We start from the raw sequence: 19,115 nt of genomic DNA, 5'->3' as shown, positions 1-19,115 counted from the left end.
CGTAGGATTTTCGAGTGAGATCGTTGCCAGTGCCCCTGGACTGGCTTGTGCGGGTGGCACATAAAAGACACCATTTCGAGCGTGGCCGTTTTCGTGCGGGTGACACGTAAAAGCACCCACTACACTCTCTGAGTGGTTGGCGTTAGGAAGGGCATCCAGCTGTAGAAACTCTGCCAAATTAGATTGGAGCCTGGTGTTGCCATCCGGTTTCACCAGTCCTCAGTCAAATCGTCCAACCCATGCTAGCATGGAAAGCGGACGTTAAACGATGATGATGATGATGATGATAATATATACATATGCATAAAACAATAAGTTAGATATGTTGCTCAAAGAAGTTTATATAAAGCTCATGAAAATTCCATGTTGAAGAACTGCTCACATATTTGAGATTGTACTGCTGTTACGCTCAGAAGAATTCTAGACTGCATCAAAAATTATGTCCAACAGATTAATAAACAGTTACTAACATACTACAACCACTGGGTTAAAGATGCATTGCTTCTTTGTCTTTTCTACAGCTTCTAGGACAACCTCCATTCTTCTCTTGCAATTAAGTTCATTTGACATATCTGTCTTTCCTATTCTAATGACCCCTACAGTGTTCCACCTCCCACTTTCCACATTTAACAATTTTTTTAAATTTCTTCCTCCTCAGATCAACAGATCTCTAGAATTTCCTCCCAATCAACTTTTTACTGCAGTCATCCACACACTGAAGTTCAAACTGAACATCACTGGTCTTACTAGCTGGAGAAGAGTGACCTTTCTCTTTTAACTTTGTTGAAACAAAATTTGGTTTAAGTCCAATTATGTACAATGCAAATATAAAATAAATCTATTCCTTTTGCAACAACTCAATGTTTTAAAGCAAAGTACAGGGTGTCCACAAAGTCTGGCTACATGGAGTAAATAAAATCATAACATAAACAATTAAATATAAGAAATAATAATTTCTTAAAGTATGTGTTAATCCCCATGTGGGTACATGGAGTAAATAAAATCATAACATAAACAATTAAATATAAGAAATAATAATTTCTTAAAGTATGTGTTAATCACCATGTACCCAAATTTTGTGGACACCCTGTATAATTCATTATTAAACATTAGTTCCAAATTTTGGCACAAAGCCAGCAATTTTGAGGGCAGGGTAAGTCAATTGCATTGACCCCAGTGCTCAAATGGAACTAATTTCATCAACCCTAAGAGGATTAAAGGTAAAGTTGACCTCAGCGGAATTTGAACTCAGAACATGAAGACAAACGGATTTCACTAGTGTGCTAATGTTTCTGCCAGCTGTCTGCCTTAATTTATTACTGAGTATCAAAAATATATTTTTCCAGCTGAATGTTCTTCCAAGAATCAACAAAGTAGAGTGAGTAGTTTAATATTTTTACATAAATTGGATATCATGTTTAAATACCTTCAACTTTATAATTCTGAGATTAATTATTACTGCAAATAATAGACATTGACTGGACCTCAGCATGTGTTTCTAACCACCTTTCATTTCAATTGGTAAATCATCCAACTCCTTCAACTATTCTGTGAGTCTGCTCTATTGTTTAAGTCTGAATCTAAATAATTTGTAGCCAGACATGGTTGTGCAGCTGAGAAGTTTATTTCGTAATAAAGTGTTTTTACATTCGATCCCATTGCCTGTATCTTCTACTATGGCCTCACTTGATTATTATCGTGTGAGTGAAATTTGCTAGTCGAAACTTGTGCATAATGCCAATCATGTAGGTATAAATATAAGTAAGTGTAGATTAGTGCCATCGAAGAAAAATAACTTGTGGTAGTGAGTCATTGAGTTATGTCCCTTCACAAGAAAGGCGTAGTCTGCATTAAAATAAGCACCAATAAGGCAGTCGTCCAACATGAACTTCATAAAAGCTCAAACGATTGAAACTTAGTGAAAGATTATATAGAGAGTCAGTATTCAAACATAACATTATTCCACATTTCACTAACTAGAATAAAACCAATTCAAGAAATAGATGAGTCAAAGAAATACTTATAGAAGATTCCATGCACTGTAATAAATAAACACTGACTAGACCTCAGCATGTTTCTAGCTACCTTTCATTTCAATTGGTAAATCATCAAATTCATTCAACTACACTGTGAATCTACCCTACTGTAAAAAGTCAGAATCTAAATCATATGTAACCAGGCATGATTACGTAGTTAAGAAGTTTATTTCACAACAAAGTGGTCTTAGGTTCGATCCCATTGCAACAGGATGACACCTAACAATCTAAATGGAAGAACACCAGAAACTCCAGATAGGAGGAGAAACGACAATTTAAAACAAGAATATTTACATTATTTACATTTGAGGGATATTTGTCCTCATCTTGTTTGTTGTTAACACAACGCTTCAGCTAATATACCCTCCAGCCTTCATCAGGTGTATTGGGGAAATTTCGAACCTGGGTTCTCATTCCTAAGGTATTTTTCAATGTTGTTATTATTATTATTATTATTATTCAGGTCACTGCCTGGAATCGAACTCGGAATCTTGGGGTTAGTAGCCCGCACTCTTAACCACTACGCCATATGCCCGGGGTATATGAATATTTATTGTATGAAAACAGAAACTCTAAAATATGCTGGATAATGTTACTGTAAGAAAGAACTACAGAAGCAACTAACATGTAGGCCCAGTTAAAACTCCAGTTTAATATAGCTATTCTTTCTGAAATAAGTTTATATTTCTTTGAAAATGTATCTCCTATGGAAATTTGGCATTATGGATATGTTTGTTGTCTACTTGAAGGCAATTAGAGAACATATTGATTGAAACATATTGTAAATAGAAAGGTAAAAACAAGGTTAATCATCTAGTTAATCCATTATTGCTTATCTTTTAGTTATCTTTATATCAGACCGTTGCAGTTCATTCAAATTTCCTAACATCAAATTTTATAGCAGTGTTCTACATTTTAAACAATCTACTTTTGTTCTGCATACTTTATATCAATCACCTGAAATGAACCAATTTCACATCCATTCTCATCATATACAGGTTATATATTTGCTTGCTCTTTCCTCTTGTATGCTACATACAACCTTGTCCAAACGGTCTGTCTTATAAATTATCACTGTACAACACCTCATTCTTTCACTTTCCCTAAAGTTTACTCTACCCACACTCCATTCTCAAACAGTATACAAACATCAAACAAGTACAACTATCAAAGAAATTAGTGTCACCAACCTTCTCTTTCCACTTCACTATATCATTTTCTTGCCGAATTATTGCTGATTTATGCTGGACCATAACAGAAAATAATTTCTCTCTCCATCTAAAAGTCAAAGAAATATTTGTTTAGTTCATCCCTATTTGACATGTTATTATTATATGAAATCTAACTGACAATTGTATTTTTATTGTATTATTGTTATTTTTTTGTATTGTTACAATATAGTACAGCATACAATAAATACCCTCAAACACGAGCAGCTAAATCATCCTCAAATCATACTGTCTTTAAAAAAAGAGGAACAACATACTAGAATCATCATCATCATCATCGTTTAACGTCCGCTTTCCATGCTAGCATGGGTTGGACGATTTGACTGAGGACTGGTGAAACCGGATGGCAACACCAGGCTCCAATCTAATTGGGCAGAGTTTCTACAGCTGGATGCCCTTCCTAACGCCAACCACTCAGAGAGTGTAGTGGGTGCTTTTACGTGTCACCCGCACGAAAACGGCCACGCTCGAAATGGTGTCTTTTATGTGCCACCCGCACAAGCCAGTCCAGGGGCACTGGCAACGATCTCAATGTCTGAAGAAAAAAATATGCTTTGATCATAAGCCTGTCTAATCAGAACTAACATCTTTATACACTTATTATATTAAAATATTTATATTAAAATACTGATTATATTAAAATACTTACTTTTTAATTAGTAAAATTTCATCTTGTTCATTATCATGGTATTTAGCTTTATACTGGAACACAAATCAAACAAAATATTACATTAACAATTAATGTAAATTTGCATAATATTAAACTAGAAAATGATATATAAAGATGCATGCACACACACACATACATGTATGTTTGTATACATGCATCTACACGTATGAATGTATGTGTGTATGTATATATGTACATACATATGTACATATGTATGTCATTATCCATGTACATATGTACACACGCATATATATATCTATGCACATTTGCATGTGTGCACATGTGTATGTATGTAGGTACCTACATCTACATATGTACGTACATACATACATACATACATACATATATACATACACACATACATACATATGTATATACCTACAGACATACATGAGTATGTGCATATGTATATATGTATAGGATAACTGAACAAAACAAGTTTGCTGAGAGAACACTATTGAAGTAAATCAGCTACAATAGAAATAGTACAATATGGACCAATGAGAGGAGTAGTTGGACACATTCAATCCATCAGGATAGTTAGGCAAGGTCTTAATTTAAGCTTTCTACATCAGGACATTAGGAGAATTTTGTAACTGTACACAGACATTTGGTTGTTTTCATTTATTTGCATGTAGCATAAAAGAATAACCTAGTTGTTGTTTGCTTGTGTATGATGTTACAATACTGATACAGCCTAAATGATACACTAAATATAATGATACAGCCTAAATGATACACTAAAATTTACAACATATTGCTCTCGGCACATCAAATCATGTGTAATATACAAGATTGAAAATAAAATATTTATTAGTTGATATAATACGCCAAATAATAATGGTTGCATACTAAACAAAGAATATAACAATAATTATTATGTATAGTGTTTATATTAGTCCTCATTTTGATTGTTACTTTCACTACATTTCAGCTGTTGTACACTCCAGCTTTCTTCAGGTGTCTTGTGTTGAACTCAATTGTTGTATCAGAATTTCAAAGCTAACTGTTATTTGATCCATGGGGGTACACTGTTCCCATTCTTCATGCTTCATGACAACCGAGTTCAAGACATGACATCTGAAAAAAGCTGGAGTGACCTGACACCACTCCAACTAATATAAACAGTATACATAATATAAATTCCTCATCTCAGAAATCTAGAATTGTACAATCATTATTATTTTTATATCCATTTTGTATGGAAGCAAGGGTTGGATGGGTTCTTCCCAACACATCATCTCACCACTTGTATTCCTTTTCCTTTCTTTTTACAGGCTCAACACCCTGAGATCAGACTTTACCACTTCTGACCATGTTTCCCCACAGACTTCTTTTTCCACAGATTCCTTGCACTTAGATCTCCTAACACATTTTTACATAACTCTCATCATCCACGTGCATTACATGTCCATACTATGCTGCATCTGCTTCTTCTTACAGGAGGTTTTTCCCTCAAATCATTTATGCCTTGTTATTCATGTACACTAATATTACACAATATATTTGGAATAGCATTATAGTATCTGATACAACACATTATAGTTTTTTCTACTTTTCTTCCAAGAGTGGGTAATGATCTTTATATTGATTTTCTCATGTTAACAGGGGTGTGGAATTTCTACATATATAAAGATTTCTATATTAATCGGTTAATTGTTTAATTTCCTTTTCAAACAATAAACATTCAACTGGATACCTTTCCTTTCAGTATCCAGCTTACTGAATGGAATGCAGTGTGAAAAGTATTTTATAATGAGTTCACATCTTATTAGATTCACTCAAAGCCTCACTGAAGAGCTTTGAGATCAACCCCAACACTTGAGAAATGCAAGCAAAAGACCACACTGCCTAGCAAAGCTGCACCAACAGAGGTGCTACCTCCTATGAACAAAACAGGATTGCTTCGGCATGAATAAAATGCAAACTGCACAAGTCCAGAGTCAACTTCTTACCTTCAGTCCCAGCAGAGCCTTCCAAGCATGCATTAGACTGATTGGCCATAGCCAGACACACCATGACCTGTGTTTTTCTTTCATGTGATGTCTTTGGTCATCATCATCAATGACAAAGTAATTAAAATAGACAGATACAACCAATAATATAAATCAGTAAACATTTATAATTTAAAAGTGATCACCTAGACAATTAAAATCAAATTAGGTGTCAATTTTCTGTTAAACTGAATAAGACAAAAGCATGACAGCTGCCATTTTCCCTCCTTTGGACATCTTAGACTAAATACCTACCGGAAGAAGGTAACAGAACAGTACTATAGTGCCCCTTCTTCCAGCCAATTTGACGATCTATATTCTGCCACAAGATAGATATTCAACACACACAAGCACATAAATAGGTGTATACTCAAAAAATGTAGCAAAAAATATCTATGATGAATTAGATAGAACATTTATATATTTTTAATAAACACATTAAAAATAGAGATAAACAAAAGTCTATCTTGTAACAATGATGAATTACAATAACTAACCTGTGATAATTCTGCTTCTTGTAAAATTAAGATTTCATTAATAGATGTTAACTGAATCTTCAAAAGATCATTGCTTGATTGTAAATGCTCTTTCTCTTTTGTAAGGATCTATGGAATAAAAAAGGCAAAAAACAGTATTAAATGCTTAAGAACTGTATTTATGTAGCATTTTTAACAAGACAAATTTCTGTTTGAGTCACTGACTTGGCATAATATTTAATCCTTTAGCATTCAGATTACTCTGTCAAACGTAATGCATGTTTATTCACATGCTTTTAACATAATCATGATTATCTCATAGCATCAAGATTTTGATGATGTGATTGCTTATTTTTAGAATGACATGGTAGGATAGATGTGAGAGGCCAGAACTGGCCAGTGTCAACATAAAACAGGTAGAATATTTGGGCCAGATATGGTGGTTTTAATGCTAAAGGGTTAATAAGGCCAGTCAGGCGGTACTGGCAACAGTCACGCTCAAAATGGTGTATTTTATGTGCGGGTGGCACATAAAATACACCATTTTGAGCGTGACCGTTGCCAGTACAGCCTGACTGGCCTTCGTAGAATTTTCGAGCAAGATCGTTGCCAGTGCCCCTGGACTGGCTCTTGTGCGGGTGGCACATAAAATACACCATTTTGAGCGTGGCCATTGCCAGTACCGCCTGACTGGCCTTCGTGCGGGTGACACGTAAAAGCACCCACTACACTCTGAGTGGTTGGCGTTAGGAAGGGCATCCAGCTGTAGAAACTCTGCCAAATCAGATTGGAGCTTGCTGTTGCCATCCAGTTTCACCAGTCCTCAGTCAAATCGTCCAACCCATGCTAGCATGGAAAGCGGACGTTAAACGACGATGATGATGATGATCTCCAATTCCTTCTGACTCCAGCATCAGTTGTTGTTGAATTATCATTAACCAGAGTTGAGAACATCTATCCCACCACCTCAATACTGTCTGACATCACAATCCTCACTGATTTCCTTTTCACCTCTTCACCAATATCTCTATCTTCTTTCCAGCTACTCACACCCACTCCTATTTAATACAAGACACTTGTGCTTGTCACCTCTCTCATATTTTAGCCTCTCAATATCAGGTAAAAAATCACCTCCTTCTCAGAGGCTTCTTTTCCCTTGTCTTGCAAGTTACTTAACAACCTTCACTCATGCTAGTGTCACAAAAAAAGTACCCAGTGCACTTGGCAAGCTGCTAACTTAATTACTTATACATGTTTACTAATTTGCACTCAAATTTGTTCTTCACATTAAACAAGATGTATTGATTAAAGTGGATGTCTAATATTAGATGTCTAAGTAAAATATTTTAGTTTTAGTCTAATTTTCCAGATATTTACCTATGAGAAAAACAAACCAAGAAACAAATTGCTATATTTCAACTAATGAATGCAGTGGCACATTTCATGAACTGAAGCAGAATGTTTGCTGGATATTATAAAAGAATAAACTTGAATATCTATTTAGAGGAGAGGTTGGTAAAAAAAGCCAAACTTGCTATTATCAATTTAGTTTTCATGCCTATCTTCACCTAGAGTCATAAATTTGGGTACTGACTGAAAGAGTGCAACTGTGAATACAAGCATCCAAAATGGAACTCATTTGAAGGATTTCTAGTGTAATGTTACTCAACAGGATGTATAACTCAGAGATCAGGGAGTCACTCCAGGTAAACCTGCTACCCCTCCACATTGAGTGGTCATTGTTCCAACACTACAGATATGTGATTAGAATGTTGCAAGAAAGAATCTTAAGATAGATTCTTTAAGTAGAGCCAACTGGCAGGAGACCTAAGAGTAAATCAGGAACAGGATGATTGAATGATATCCATAGTCTCAGTTGGTCACACTGGGGAATCCTGCCGGAAAATTTAATGACAGTTGCATCTGATAGAACTCTATGAAGGAGGTGCCTCAGGACTCTACTCCAAGAACAGTGGGCAGAGAAGATGAATGGATGGGTGGATGGATGGATGAATGGGTGGATGGATGTTATATAACAATATACTAAATTAGTAAGTACAAAAATTGGTAGAAATAGGGTATTATCATTATCATCATCGGTATATGTGTATAATTAGTGCACCTTGAATATACATACATGAATAAGAAAAATATGCCCATTTATTAAACACTACATGCATATTTTTGTTTAAACAAATAATATATGAATAAATGAAAAAAATATTCAATTAATAGACATACTTTTAGTCTGCTTTGCAGCACTTCTTTATCTGTTTCCAATATTTCTATAGATCTTGGCACATTCTCAGTGTCACCAATATATGTCTTTAACTGTTGTATCTGCTGGTTTAAGTTTTTGATTTCCCTGCTTTTAGAACTGAAAAGAAAAATTAGGGAAATGAAACATTTAAAAATTAACAAAGTACAAACTTATAGCTGTTAAACATGGACCACAAAGTTTAAGGGAAGATTATAGTCTATATTTACTTCAGTACTTGACTGATACCTATTTTATTGGCCACAAAAAAACAAAAGATAAAGTCAACCTTGATGAGATTTGAACTCAGAATGCAAAGAGACATAAATAAATATCACATTGCAGATCCTTGACTGATTCTGCCAATTCACCACCCTAACACTCACACAATCATATATGGTAATGGTTGCTTGGAATTTTGAGAGGAACAGCCAACCAAATTGCCCTCAAACAGAGAGACACAATGGATTTTATATTCCTAGATACAAAATACCCAGAAAAATATCAGATGATAATAGCTGGAAGGCCTTTGATCATTATCTGCTCACTCAGAACTGACCAGTGACAAACCAACAAGGAAGCCTCTATATAGTTCTCTGACATTCTACAAATAACAACCAAATCTCCCTTGAATCAGATTCTACCATTTAAAATTTTCAAAACAGAATAGATTGGTCAATGTAGTTATTGATAAAAATATATAAAATGGTATGGTCATATCAGGAATGCCTTTGATCATAAGTTTGCTGGACTAATTCCTGGTTTGGAATTAAACAAGAATAACAAAATAATTTTTTAAAATTAGAAATAACATTTTAGAGAAATGCTTGGATTCTCATTCAGAATAAGAACCAAATCTCCCTTTCAAATCACAGCTTGCCATCTTAAAAAATGGAGGTACTGGTCAATATAACAACTGATATATATAAAGACAGGATGGTCGCAATTAGAGCTAAACAACAACATTGGAAGATCCTATTCTACAATCTAAAGGCATAAAAGTTAACAAGAGAAAAGTGCCAATAAAATGCTAATAATTAACTGCGAATAGTAATTCCAGGTGCTAGACAGGAATTGACTTGGTTCAATATGTAGTAAAGAGAGAATACAGGAAACTGATATGGTATATTAAGTAAGCACATTGGATATATACAAAAGATGCAGTGGGATCACCGACATTTTGACAAATAAACAGAATTTTATATGTGCTAGATAGTCAGGATTAGTGGCAATAGAGCACCATGGAATAAATCTTGGACGACAGCAGGAGTTTTTCTAATTAATGATAAAATTGAAATGTAAAATTTTGCTTTCCTTTTCTCTGACACTATGAAAGAAGCTGAAAATAAAGCAAAGTTAATCACCAAATTTCTTCATCCTTCTGCAAAATCTCCACTGCAAAAGAATCCTTTGCGTTTTTTAACTGTTCATTCTGTTGTTTAATTTCAACTCCAGCTGTTTCTAATTGTTGTCGTAGAATGTGAATAGTTTCACCTTGACTTCTTATATGTACATCAGTATCACAATTAAGAACTCTTATCTGAAAAGACAAATTATAGCTTTAAGTTGAAAACAAAAATAAATCTGAAAAATAATAAAAATGGAACATTTCTGCTAATTCATCTAACTGCTAGCCTCCAGTCCCTTACATTTTTTTAACTGCTTGATATGAGATATTGTCATTTATGTAGACCATTTACAAATCAGTATATATTCTACTATATGTTTATCAGGTGAGAATTTCAAACAAAAGATCTTCATAAAAGGTTTGGAAAGGCTTCATGAAACCAAACATGAAAGTTACCCCTAAAACCAATTGGTACATTTTTTTATTCAAGTAAATCTTTAATATTTTAACCTCTATAAAGGTGGCAGGCTGGCAGAATCACTAGCATGCTGGGTAAATTTATATTCTGAGTTTAAATTCCGCCAAGGTCAACTTTGCCTTTCATCTTTTCAGGGTCAAAAAAATAAGTACCAGTTAGCATTGAGGCTGATGTACTCCCTTGCCTGAAATTATTGGCCTTGTGCCAAAATTTGAAACCAATATTTTAACTTCTATGTTCTTAAGTTCTATTTCCAAGGACAACATAAATAAGAAAGCCAGAGGCAGAAAACAATGGAAACAAGAAAGTCCAGTTAATATCAAAATAGAAAGAGAGCCTTGGTGGCATCTGAACTTTGAATGTACAGACGGACAAGATGCTGCTAAGTATTTTGTCAGGCTTGCTAACAATTGTGCCAGCTCGCTGCCTCCTGTAGAATATTGATAAGCAAACATTAGATCTTAGAATTCAATCAGCCACTAAAGACAGGCCACTGAAATATAGTATTTCAGAAGTAACACACCACCAACCTTAGAATGCAACAAGCATTTTGCTACTAACTGGGATCACTTAATATGTGGGAGGCAACTAACCAATTCAAGTACAGACCGGGAGAGCAATGATTAGAGATACCATTTTGACACCCTGGTATGGCTCGTGATAAACAAATCAGAACTTAGAAGATATTCCTCCAAGTCAAAATTAAAAAAAAGAAAATGTAAATTAATCCAAACTGATATAGCTACCAGATATCTTTCCAAATGTTAAATTCTTTCTTGTAGATTAAAAGTAGTTTCTCCTCAGCAGAAACATTTTGCAATATCAAAATCTTTAAACTTATTCTAGGATATTAAATTACGAATACATTATACATTCAAAGATTGACTGAATATTTTTTCTGAAAATTTTTTAATTTGAAATGTTAAGGAAACAATATCTAAACAAAAGATTCCACCTGGTTTTCAAAAAGATTATTTTTCTCCTTAAGTTCTGTTTTTAAGTTTAGAATTAACATATCTTTTTCTTGATTATTCTGTTCATATTCATTTTCCATTTCTTTAATTTGAATATAATGCTTATGTTTAAATGCTTCCGTTGTTATATGCTGCTGTTCCATCAGTTCCTTAATTTCTGAATGCTTTTGTTCCTCAGCCAACTTCACTGCCAATCTGTGATCTGTAGTAAGCTGACATATCTGCTGTTTAAGTTCAAACACCTCACTTGCTTGACGTGTAAGAAGATTTTCTAGATATGATTGTTGAAAGAAATTGGTGTTGGGAGACACACCACTAGTTGGAGAAACAAACTGTAAATAGAGAAGTTAGAATACATATTACTATAAAATACCATTTACAGCACATTCAATTTTGTGAAATTATAGAAATCAAAAACTGTGAATGTTCTTCATCTCTTCCTACAATCCTACATATCTCTTCCTAAACCCATTTTAATGCGCACATGTGCATGCATGCAAGTGTGAAAGAGAGAGAAAGCATAGGGTTAATAGCATTAGAAGTGACATCCTGTCTCAAAACCATTCATTCTACTCTGGCACAACTCATATGTTACATGTTAAGGCATTGTACATGGAGAATCACAGACAATGTGGCAGCTTCATATGACACTTTCAGGCACTGTGAACCACTCAATAATACAGGGTTGCCATGTGTCTTCTCTCTACTACACATCTACTATCTGAAAGACGGTGAAGGTTATTTGGTGATCTCACTCGTGCCAGTACCACAAAAATGCACCCAGCACACTCTCTAAAGTGGTTGATGTTAGGAAAGGTATCCAGTTGCACAAGCCATGCCAAAGCAGGCATTGGAGTTCAATGAAGTCCTCCAGATTGTCAGATTCTGTTGAACCATCCAACCCATGTGAGAGGGAAGAGGGCTGTAAACAATGATCATGAATCTGTAGCTGAGGTGATAAGACATCAGACTGGCAGCTGAAGGATCACTGGTTCATATCCTTTCACCTGTACTAGTGTTATGTTCTTGATTTGAAAACTCAGCTTTCAAACTAGTCAAATCTACAAGTTATAAGTTGATACCATAGGCTCAGTACAACTGACTTATGTAAACAGAGAGATCGTATAATAGACAAGAATGGCTTACTGAACAGAGTTCAATCTCTACAATTGATATCCAGATAAGGCACAAGCAAAAACAAGGCAAAAAAATAATAATAATACTTCAAAAATAATGTTTTCCTAAACCACATAGGGAACAGTATACCTGCATGGTACTCAATTTGCTAAAAATAGCAACTAAATGGCCTTCAAATCACATCCTAGAAAGGAAGGCAACACTGGACAATATAATGTTACATATACAAGATGACAGAATGGTCAAGGATAGAATGCTTTTCACTCTTTAGTATTCAGATTGCTCTGTGAAATGTAAAGCTTCTTTATTCACATTGTTTTAAATTAGTCATGCATTATCTCATAGCTGTGAGATTTGTGTGATGTGACTCTTAATTTTGGGAATGACATTGTAGGGTAGTTGTAAGAGGCTGGATCTGATTGGCTTAAAAATAAAGGAGGTAGAATATTTAGCCTGGATATGGCCGGTTTGAATGCTACTGGGTTAAGCAGGTCTACTCAACGAGAACTGATCTGGAGCTAAACAAAACAGTGACAGAATATCTTTAGTAGTGTCCCAACAGTTTAACGGATTATATGACTCATCACCTACAGTATAAGTTATGTTTTTGAATAGGCATGCCAAAATAGATAAGCATACAAATATCAGTTTCAAAAATGAAGAAAATGAATTTAAATTAGTCACTGGCTTACCTTAGAATCATTTATTTGTACTTTTTGTTGCTGCCTACAAGAGACAATAAAGAGAATGAACATTACTAATCTGAAAATACTAAATCTAAACATTGTCAGTATTGTTTTAAACTCTTTCAAAGTTAGTGAATGTTAATAAAAGTAAATATTGTAATTCCTTTAAACCTACAAAACAGAATTGTGGTTTCAAATTTTGCCATAAGGGCAGCAATTTTGGGGAGGGGATGAATCAATAATAATAATAATAATAAAGGCCACAGCAAGGCTGGTATTAACATACCGCAATTTTTTGTTTTCCTTTTTCAACATTTCAATTTCAGACTTCACTTCAAAGAGTTGTTTGTTTGCATCACCAACCACAGAAAATGTCTCGAAAGCAGTTGGTGGTAGAAGTTGAAATTCATCGTTTCCTACAGGTATCAATAAAATATTAAAAAAAAAAAAAGCTTTCTATCATAAATTTGCTTTCCATGTTTAAAGTTGAAACATGTTAAATTAATTGATTTTATAACATCCAAAAGCAAAGAGCTATGTTTTATGTAATGTTACTACAAATCTTACCAAGTTATATACACCAAAATAGATTTGTTAACACAATATCTATGCAGTAGTTTCTGATTTACTAACTCTTGTAATCTAGTTATTTGTTGAGAAATGGTGGTTTAGTACCACAAAAAACAGCCATAAAAATATTAAATGAGCAGCATTTAAAATAGATCTACAGAATCATGCACTTTCTGACAGGATGAGCCTGTGACAGTGAAGACCTCCAGCATTGTTGGCCCCTGAACCATATCCTTGCTCACTGTTATCAGGGTAGAGGTGGCTGTCCACAAGTACAAACCCCATGAGTCAGAGTGGCTGTTCTAGTACATCTCTCTTGCCACCTTTTGGGGCAACACCTTTTCTATTTTGTCTGCTGAGGCCCTGAGGCGGTCTAACTTACAGGAAATTGTATGTTTGACTCCTTGATATAATTAAAATTAAATTCAAAATTTAAATTTTGGACCACCATACATGTTACTAGTATTATGTATAAAAATTATATCGAAAATTAACAATAAGCTAGGACATATAAAGAATCAATTCACTTTACATTTAGAATTGTTTCTCATTTTAAAGTTTTATTTTCAGAAATATAATTCTGAACATAGGAAAAATTGTGAAATTATTCTAAAATTAGTTAAATATTTAGTCTTCCAAGACAGAGAACCCTCAACCCATGCTGAAGATAGTTTAAGTAAAGCACATAAATGTACTTGCTTTCAATCCATCCAGTTCAAAACAAATAATGTGGACTGTAAAAACTAACAATTCCTTTTTCCAAGCTGAGATTCAAAACCGAATCTAAGAATTCTCGTTCATCTGATCCACCACTGGCCAAACAGGCACAAAAGAAATTTCTTTGTCCTGTCAAAAACTGATGGATAGATTTCCCTTCGGCCTACAACCTGAGCTGTGTCATTTAAGGTTCAAGTGGACAGGAGGCAACCTACATAGGTAGAAATTACTCTTGTGGTATGTCTGTCCTTCTAGCTATCATGACCATTATAAATACAGTCAGAAATAGGACAGATAGCCATCACCAGGCGAACTGTCAAGAGACAAGCAGACAGTCAGCAGTTAACTTGCGCCAGTCAAGCAGCCAACATAGAACCATATATTCAGCATGAATGACCCAGTACAGTAGCAGTCGCAGAACATAAACAGACACCACCGAATGACCAACGCACACACAGACACAAAACATGCCCGGTTCTACCTCATCACATCAACACAGTATTTCCCATTTATTTTCTTCTTCGCCAACTCGAAGCAAGTTGGTAATGTCATGTAGTGAATTTTCTGGTGTATACAACATGTAAATGCAAATGTTGATTAAATAAATTATTTAAATCACAATCCAATACTTTCCCATCGTTTTACTTTGATGTCATCCAAATGCCTATTTCATCTGCTACCGAACAACATCTTTTGCTACACCATCCCGCTACATCTGGTGACCCCGTTGAAGAATGACAGCCTTCACATCACTAAATCATAACTGGAAAACTGCTGCAATTATCATCACACAATGGCTCTATCAGAACACAACCCAGTGACAAACACATCCACAGTCAACATGGCATTCCAGGCTGCAATTATGCTGAGGATTCCACCATTTTGGATGCACGATCCTGCATTATGGTTTCACCATATTGAGGCCCAGTTTTCTTCCAACTGAATAGTTAGCGATGCATCTCGCCTTACACATGTGATCAGTTCCCTATCGCCAGAGATCATGAACATGGTCCAAGATCTCATTATGGCACCACCCAGTTCTGTGTCATACGACACATTCAAAACCACCCTGATCAACAGGACTTCAGAGTCCCAACAAAAGTGACTCCACCAGCTCCTTACATCGGAAGAATTAGGAAATAAAATGCCTTTCCAGCTTCTACAAAGAATGAAGCAGCTTCTTGAAGATGAGATCCTCCCCAAAAAGATTTTTAAGCAACTTTTCTCCAGTGTTTGCCCTCCAACACGCAGGTAGTCCTCGCTTCCACATGAGAATCCACTTCCATTGAGGAACTGGCAGAACTAGCTGACAAAATCGCCGAGGTACCACATAGATATTCAATGGTATTGACTGTGACATCAGCTGTTCCCCCTACAAAGCCTTTCCTTTCCGCAACCAGTGCTTCCGAAATTTCGGACTTGTGCTCATTGATGACACAGCAGGCATCACAGATGCAGGCTCTGACAACACAGATACATGCCCTGCCACTTGGTACCCCACATCGAAGTAACAGCTGATCGCATCGATTTGGTAGATGGTTCCGAAGCCTGAGTGCTACCTATAATTCACAGAAAACTTGTTGGTACCACCAAAAGTTCAGAACACAGGTGCAGTAATGCATGATCCCATGCTCATTTTCAGCATCCCATTCAGGAAACGACACAGCCAGGAATTGAATGCGATGGAAGTTCCTGGCTCTCACCCACAAAGTCGCCTGTTTTTCGTTTGCGATCATGTAACAGGCACACGTTTCCTTGTTGACACTGGCATGGAAGTCAGCATAATCCCTGTTTCTTGCAATTCAGGCAAAAGAAAAGAGATACCAGTCTGTCTTCAGGCAGTCAACCACTCACTGTTTCCAACCTACAGTGAACACTTCCTAACACTAAACTTAGGATTATGCCGCACTTTCCAGTGGGTAGTCGTCATTGCTAAACTGCCAACTCCTACATTAGGAGCTGATTTTCTTCATCATTTCAGTCTCCTGGTAGATATCAAGCACAGAAGACTTGTCGACAGCCCCCGTCAGCTCACTGTGTGCAGTATAACCACTCGTATAGCCACAGTCAGCCCAACCATTTTGCAAACAATGACAACCTATCACAATGCTATCCTTAAAGAATACTCAGACGTCACTCGACCAGTATTCCATATCAGCCTATCAAGCATGAAGTCACCCACCACATCAAGACCTGTGATCCACCTGTTGCTGCACGATCCTGAAGGTTACCACCAGATTGTCTCAAGACCATCAAGTGAGAATTCCAGCACATGCTCGACCTCAGAATCATCTGCCCATCCTGCAGCAACTGGTCCCCACCAATACACTGCATTCCTAAGAAGTCATCAACCAATTGGCGAGTTTTCAGTGGTTATCGATTACTAAATAACTGCACTGTACCTGATGCATATCCTGTCCTACTTCTACAGGACTTTTCTAGCTTGCTGCATGGAGCTCACATGTTTTCAAGGATCGACTTAGTGCAAGCTTACAATCAAATCCTTGTAGAATCTGCAGATATTCTGAAAACAGCAATCACGACACCCTTTGGAATGTTTGAATTCCTGCATATGCCTTTCAGTTTACGCAACGCGGCACAGACATTCCAATGTTTTATAGACACGGTTACCAGAGGTGTGTTCTGTTAAGAGCGTATAAGAGTACAAATAGAGCTCGTTCACCCTTAGAATTCCTAAATAGCAGGTAGTTTTCTTATGGTATACTACCAATTCTAGTCTTAGTTATTTTTTGTGTGTGAAAGTAAAAAGTAAGAGTCAAAAGGAAGAGTAAGTAGGGTTAGGCAGCTTTTTAATCGCTACAAATGTTTCGATACATACAGATCCTCGTATATACAGGATTTAAAAGTTAAGTTTAAATCAAATTATGCAACGATTTACCTGTATAAGAAGATTTATATGTATCTCCTCAGGCGATACTCAGTTGCTGTCTCCGTAAGTAAATTTTGATTTCCATGCTACATCCATGGCTTCTTTGAAAAGGATAAGCATATTAAAAGGGGGTCCGTGGGAAAATTCATTTAAATAAGAGGGTTGGGAACCACTGAAAAGGTTGAGAACCACTGGTATAGAACTTGGGCATTCACCCCCATCTATGGAACGTTCTTCGTCAAACGTTGTACTGAGAAAAAGCAAGAATTCGTTATTTGTCTGTTTTCCTCCTCAAAAAAAACTCCGTATATATTTCAGCGAGTACCTAATCCGTCGCTTGACCTGCTAGTAATAGCAACCAAATTTCGCTCAAACCACACCCTACCATTTTAAGAACGAGACAGTCAAAGGTGGAAAACTTTTCATCAGAGGTGTCTGCTCAATCCGGTCCGATCTAAAGCTTAATAACAACAATTCCGTATATATTTCTGCTTCAGAAACTTAAATTACTTTCTACTCCGCAGAGTTCGTCAGTCATTACTCTAAGTTATGTCCTGTGAATATGTAAGACTAATACAATGTAAATATGTTAAATAAGTATGATACATCTAACAATTTATTAAGTAAATTCATTCATAGCATTCTATTTATGTTTTGGACAGCGATTTGAAATGAATGGAACGGTAAGAATAAAAACAAAATAGCACACTTTTAACATAATCAAAATCATCCAATGAAAAGTAAAAATTAAAATAATAAAGGTAATTATTTGAATAAAGTAACCACTGATAAATCTTTTCAGTAAATACAGTATTTGCTTCAATTTGATTATTATGAAATTTACCGCCATCAGTTGCTAAGCGACAAATACAGCGTTCGATAATATTTTCTTTTCTTAATATCATGGCTTTAAATTAATAAAATTAAATACAATAATATGAAATAAGTTTACATTGTAAGTTTTCATTGTAAATAAGGATAGATAATCGTATATATACAAAGAAAATAGCATGAAACAGAAAACTGACCCTCTGAATGAACTGCCATTATTCATACGAAAACAACTAATGTCGTAAATAGAGGTGAAGGTTGAAATTTATTTTGCAATTTTTAGCAATAGACAAATTTATCAAACTATCTTATAATATTTCATGCTTTATTAAATGTTTATATCCCAAATATTTGTGTCTTAATTTACATTTTTTAACATAGGCGTGGCTGTGTGGTAAGAAGCTTGCTTCCCAACCACATAGTTCCGGGTTCAGTCCCACTGCGTGGCACTTGGGTCTGGAGCTTTCCACCGTAGCCTGCGTTACCCAACGTTTTATGAGTGGATTTGATAGATTAGAGACTGAAAGAAGCCCGTCGTGTATATATGTGTGTGTGTGTTTGTACTGCACAGCCGATGTTGATTCATTTACATCCCATAACGAAGCGGCTTGGCAAAAGAAAGAAAAAGGGGGGCAGTTTCGGATCAGGATTCCCGCATAAGCTGGATTTTCTCTGTTTGGACGGGGACTTTACCAATATTTTTTTTTCTTACTACGGCCTAAATGATAGAGGGAAGATTTTTATGAAAAAATTTTTTAAAATTTTTTTTTTTTTCGTATTGTATTTCGGCATGGTAATTTTTTTTTTTTTTTTTTTTTTTTT

At 35.5% G+C, this 19,115-nt stretch overlaps 1 protein-coding gene across 1 annotated transcript in view; it reads right to left on the bottom strand.

Annotated features, from left to right (window-relative positions):
* The window catches only part of LOC106867667 (coiled-coil alpha-helical rod protein 1), a 46,376-nt gene extending 27,344 nt beyond the window's left edge, over positions 1 to 19,032 (bottom strand). Inside the window, exons 1-9 of the mRNA XM_014912604.2 lie at positions 18,491 to 19,032; positions 13,572 to 13,701; positions 13,292 to 13,325; positions 11,444 to 11,794; positions 10,027 to 10,202; positions 8,647 to 8,782; positions 6,427 to 6,534; positions 3,915 to 3,967; positions 3,227 to 3,314 (exon numbers count right to left, since the gene is read on the bottom strand). Coding sequence (XP_014768090.1) covers positions 3,227 to 3,314; positions 3,915 to 3,967; positions 6,427 to 6,534; positions 8,647 to 8,782; positions 10,027 to 10,202; positions 11,444 to 11,794; positions 13,292 to 13,325; positions 13,572 to 13,701; positions 18,491 to 18,509 — 1,095 coding nt within the window. The 5' untranslated portion in view covers positions 18,510 to 19,032. The remainder of the gene's footprint in view (positions 1 to 3,226; positions 3,315 to 3,914; positions 3,968 to 6,426; positions 6,535 to 8,646; positions 8,783 to 10,026; positions 10,203 to 11,443; positions 11,795 to 13,291; positions 13,326 to 13,571; positions 13,702 to 18,490) is intronic.
* Between the last annotated feature and the right edge of the window lie 83 nt (positions 19,033 to 19,115).

The sequence above is a fragment of the Octopus bimaculoides genome, chromosome 1 (assembly GCF_001194135.2).
Source record: "Octopus bimaculoides isolate UCB-OBI-ISO-001 chromosome 1, ASM119413v2, whole genome shotgun sequence".
NCBI classification, from domain to species: Eukaryota; Metazoa; Mollusca; class Cephalopoda; order Octopoda; family Octopodidae; genus Octopus; species Octopus bimaculoides.
This window is presented reverse-complemented; position numbering and strand designations above follow the sequence as displayed.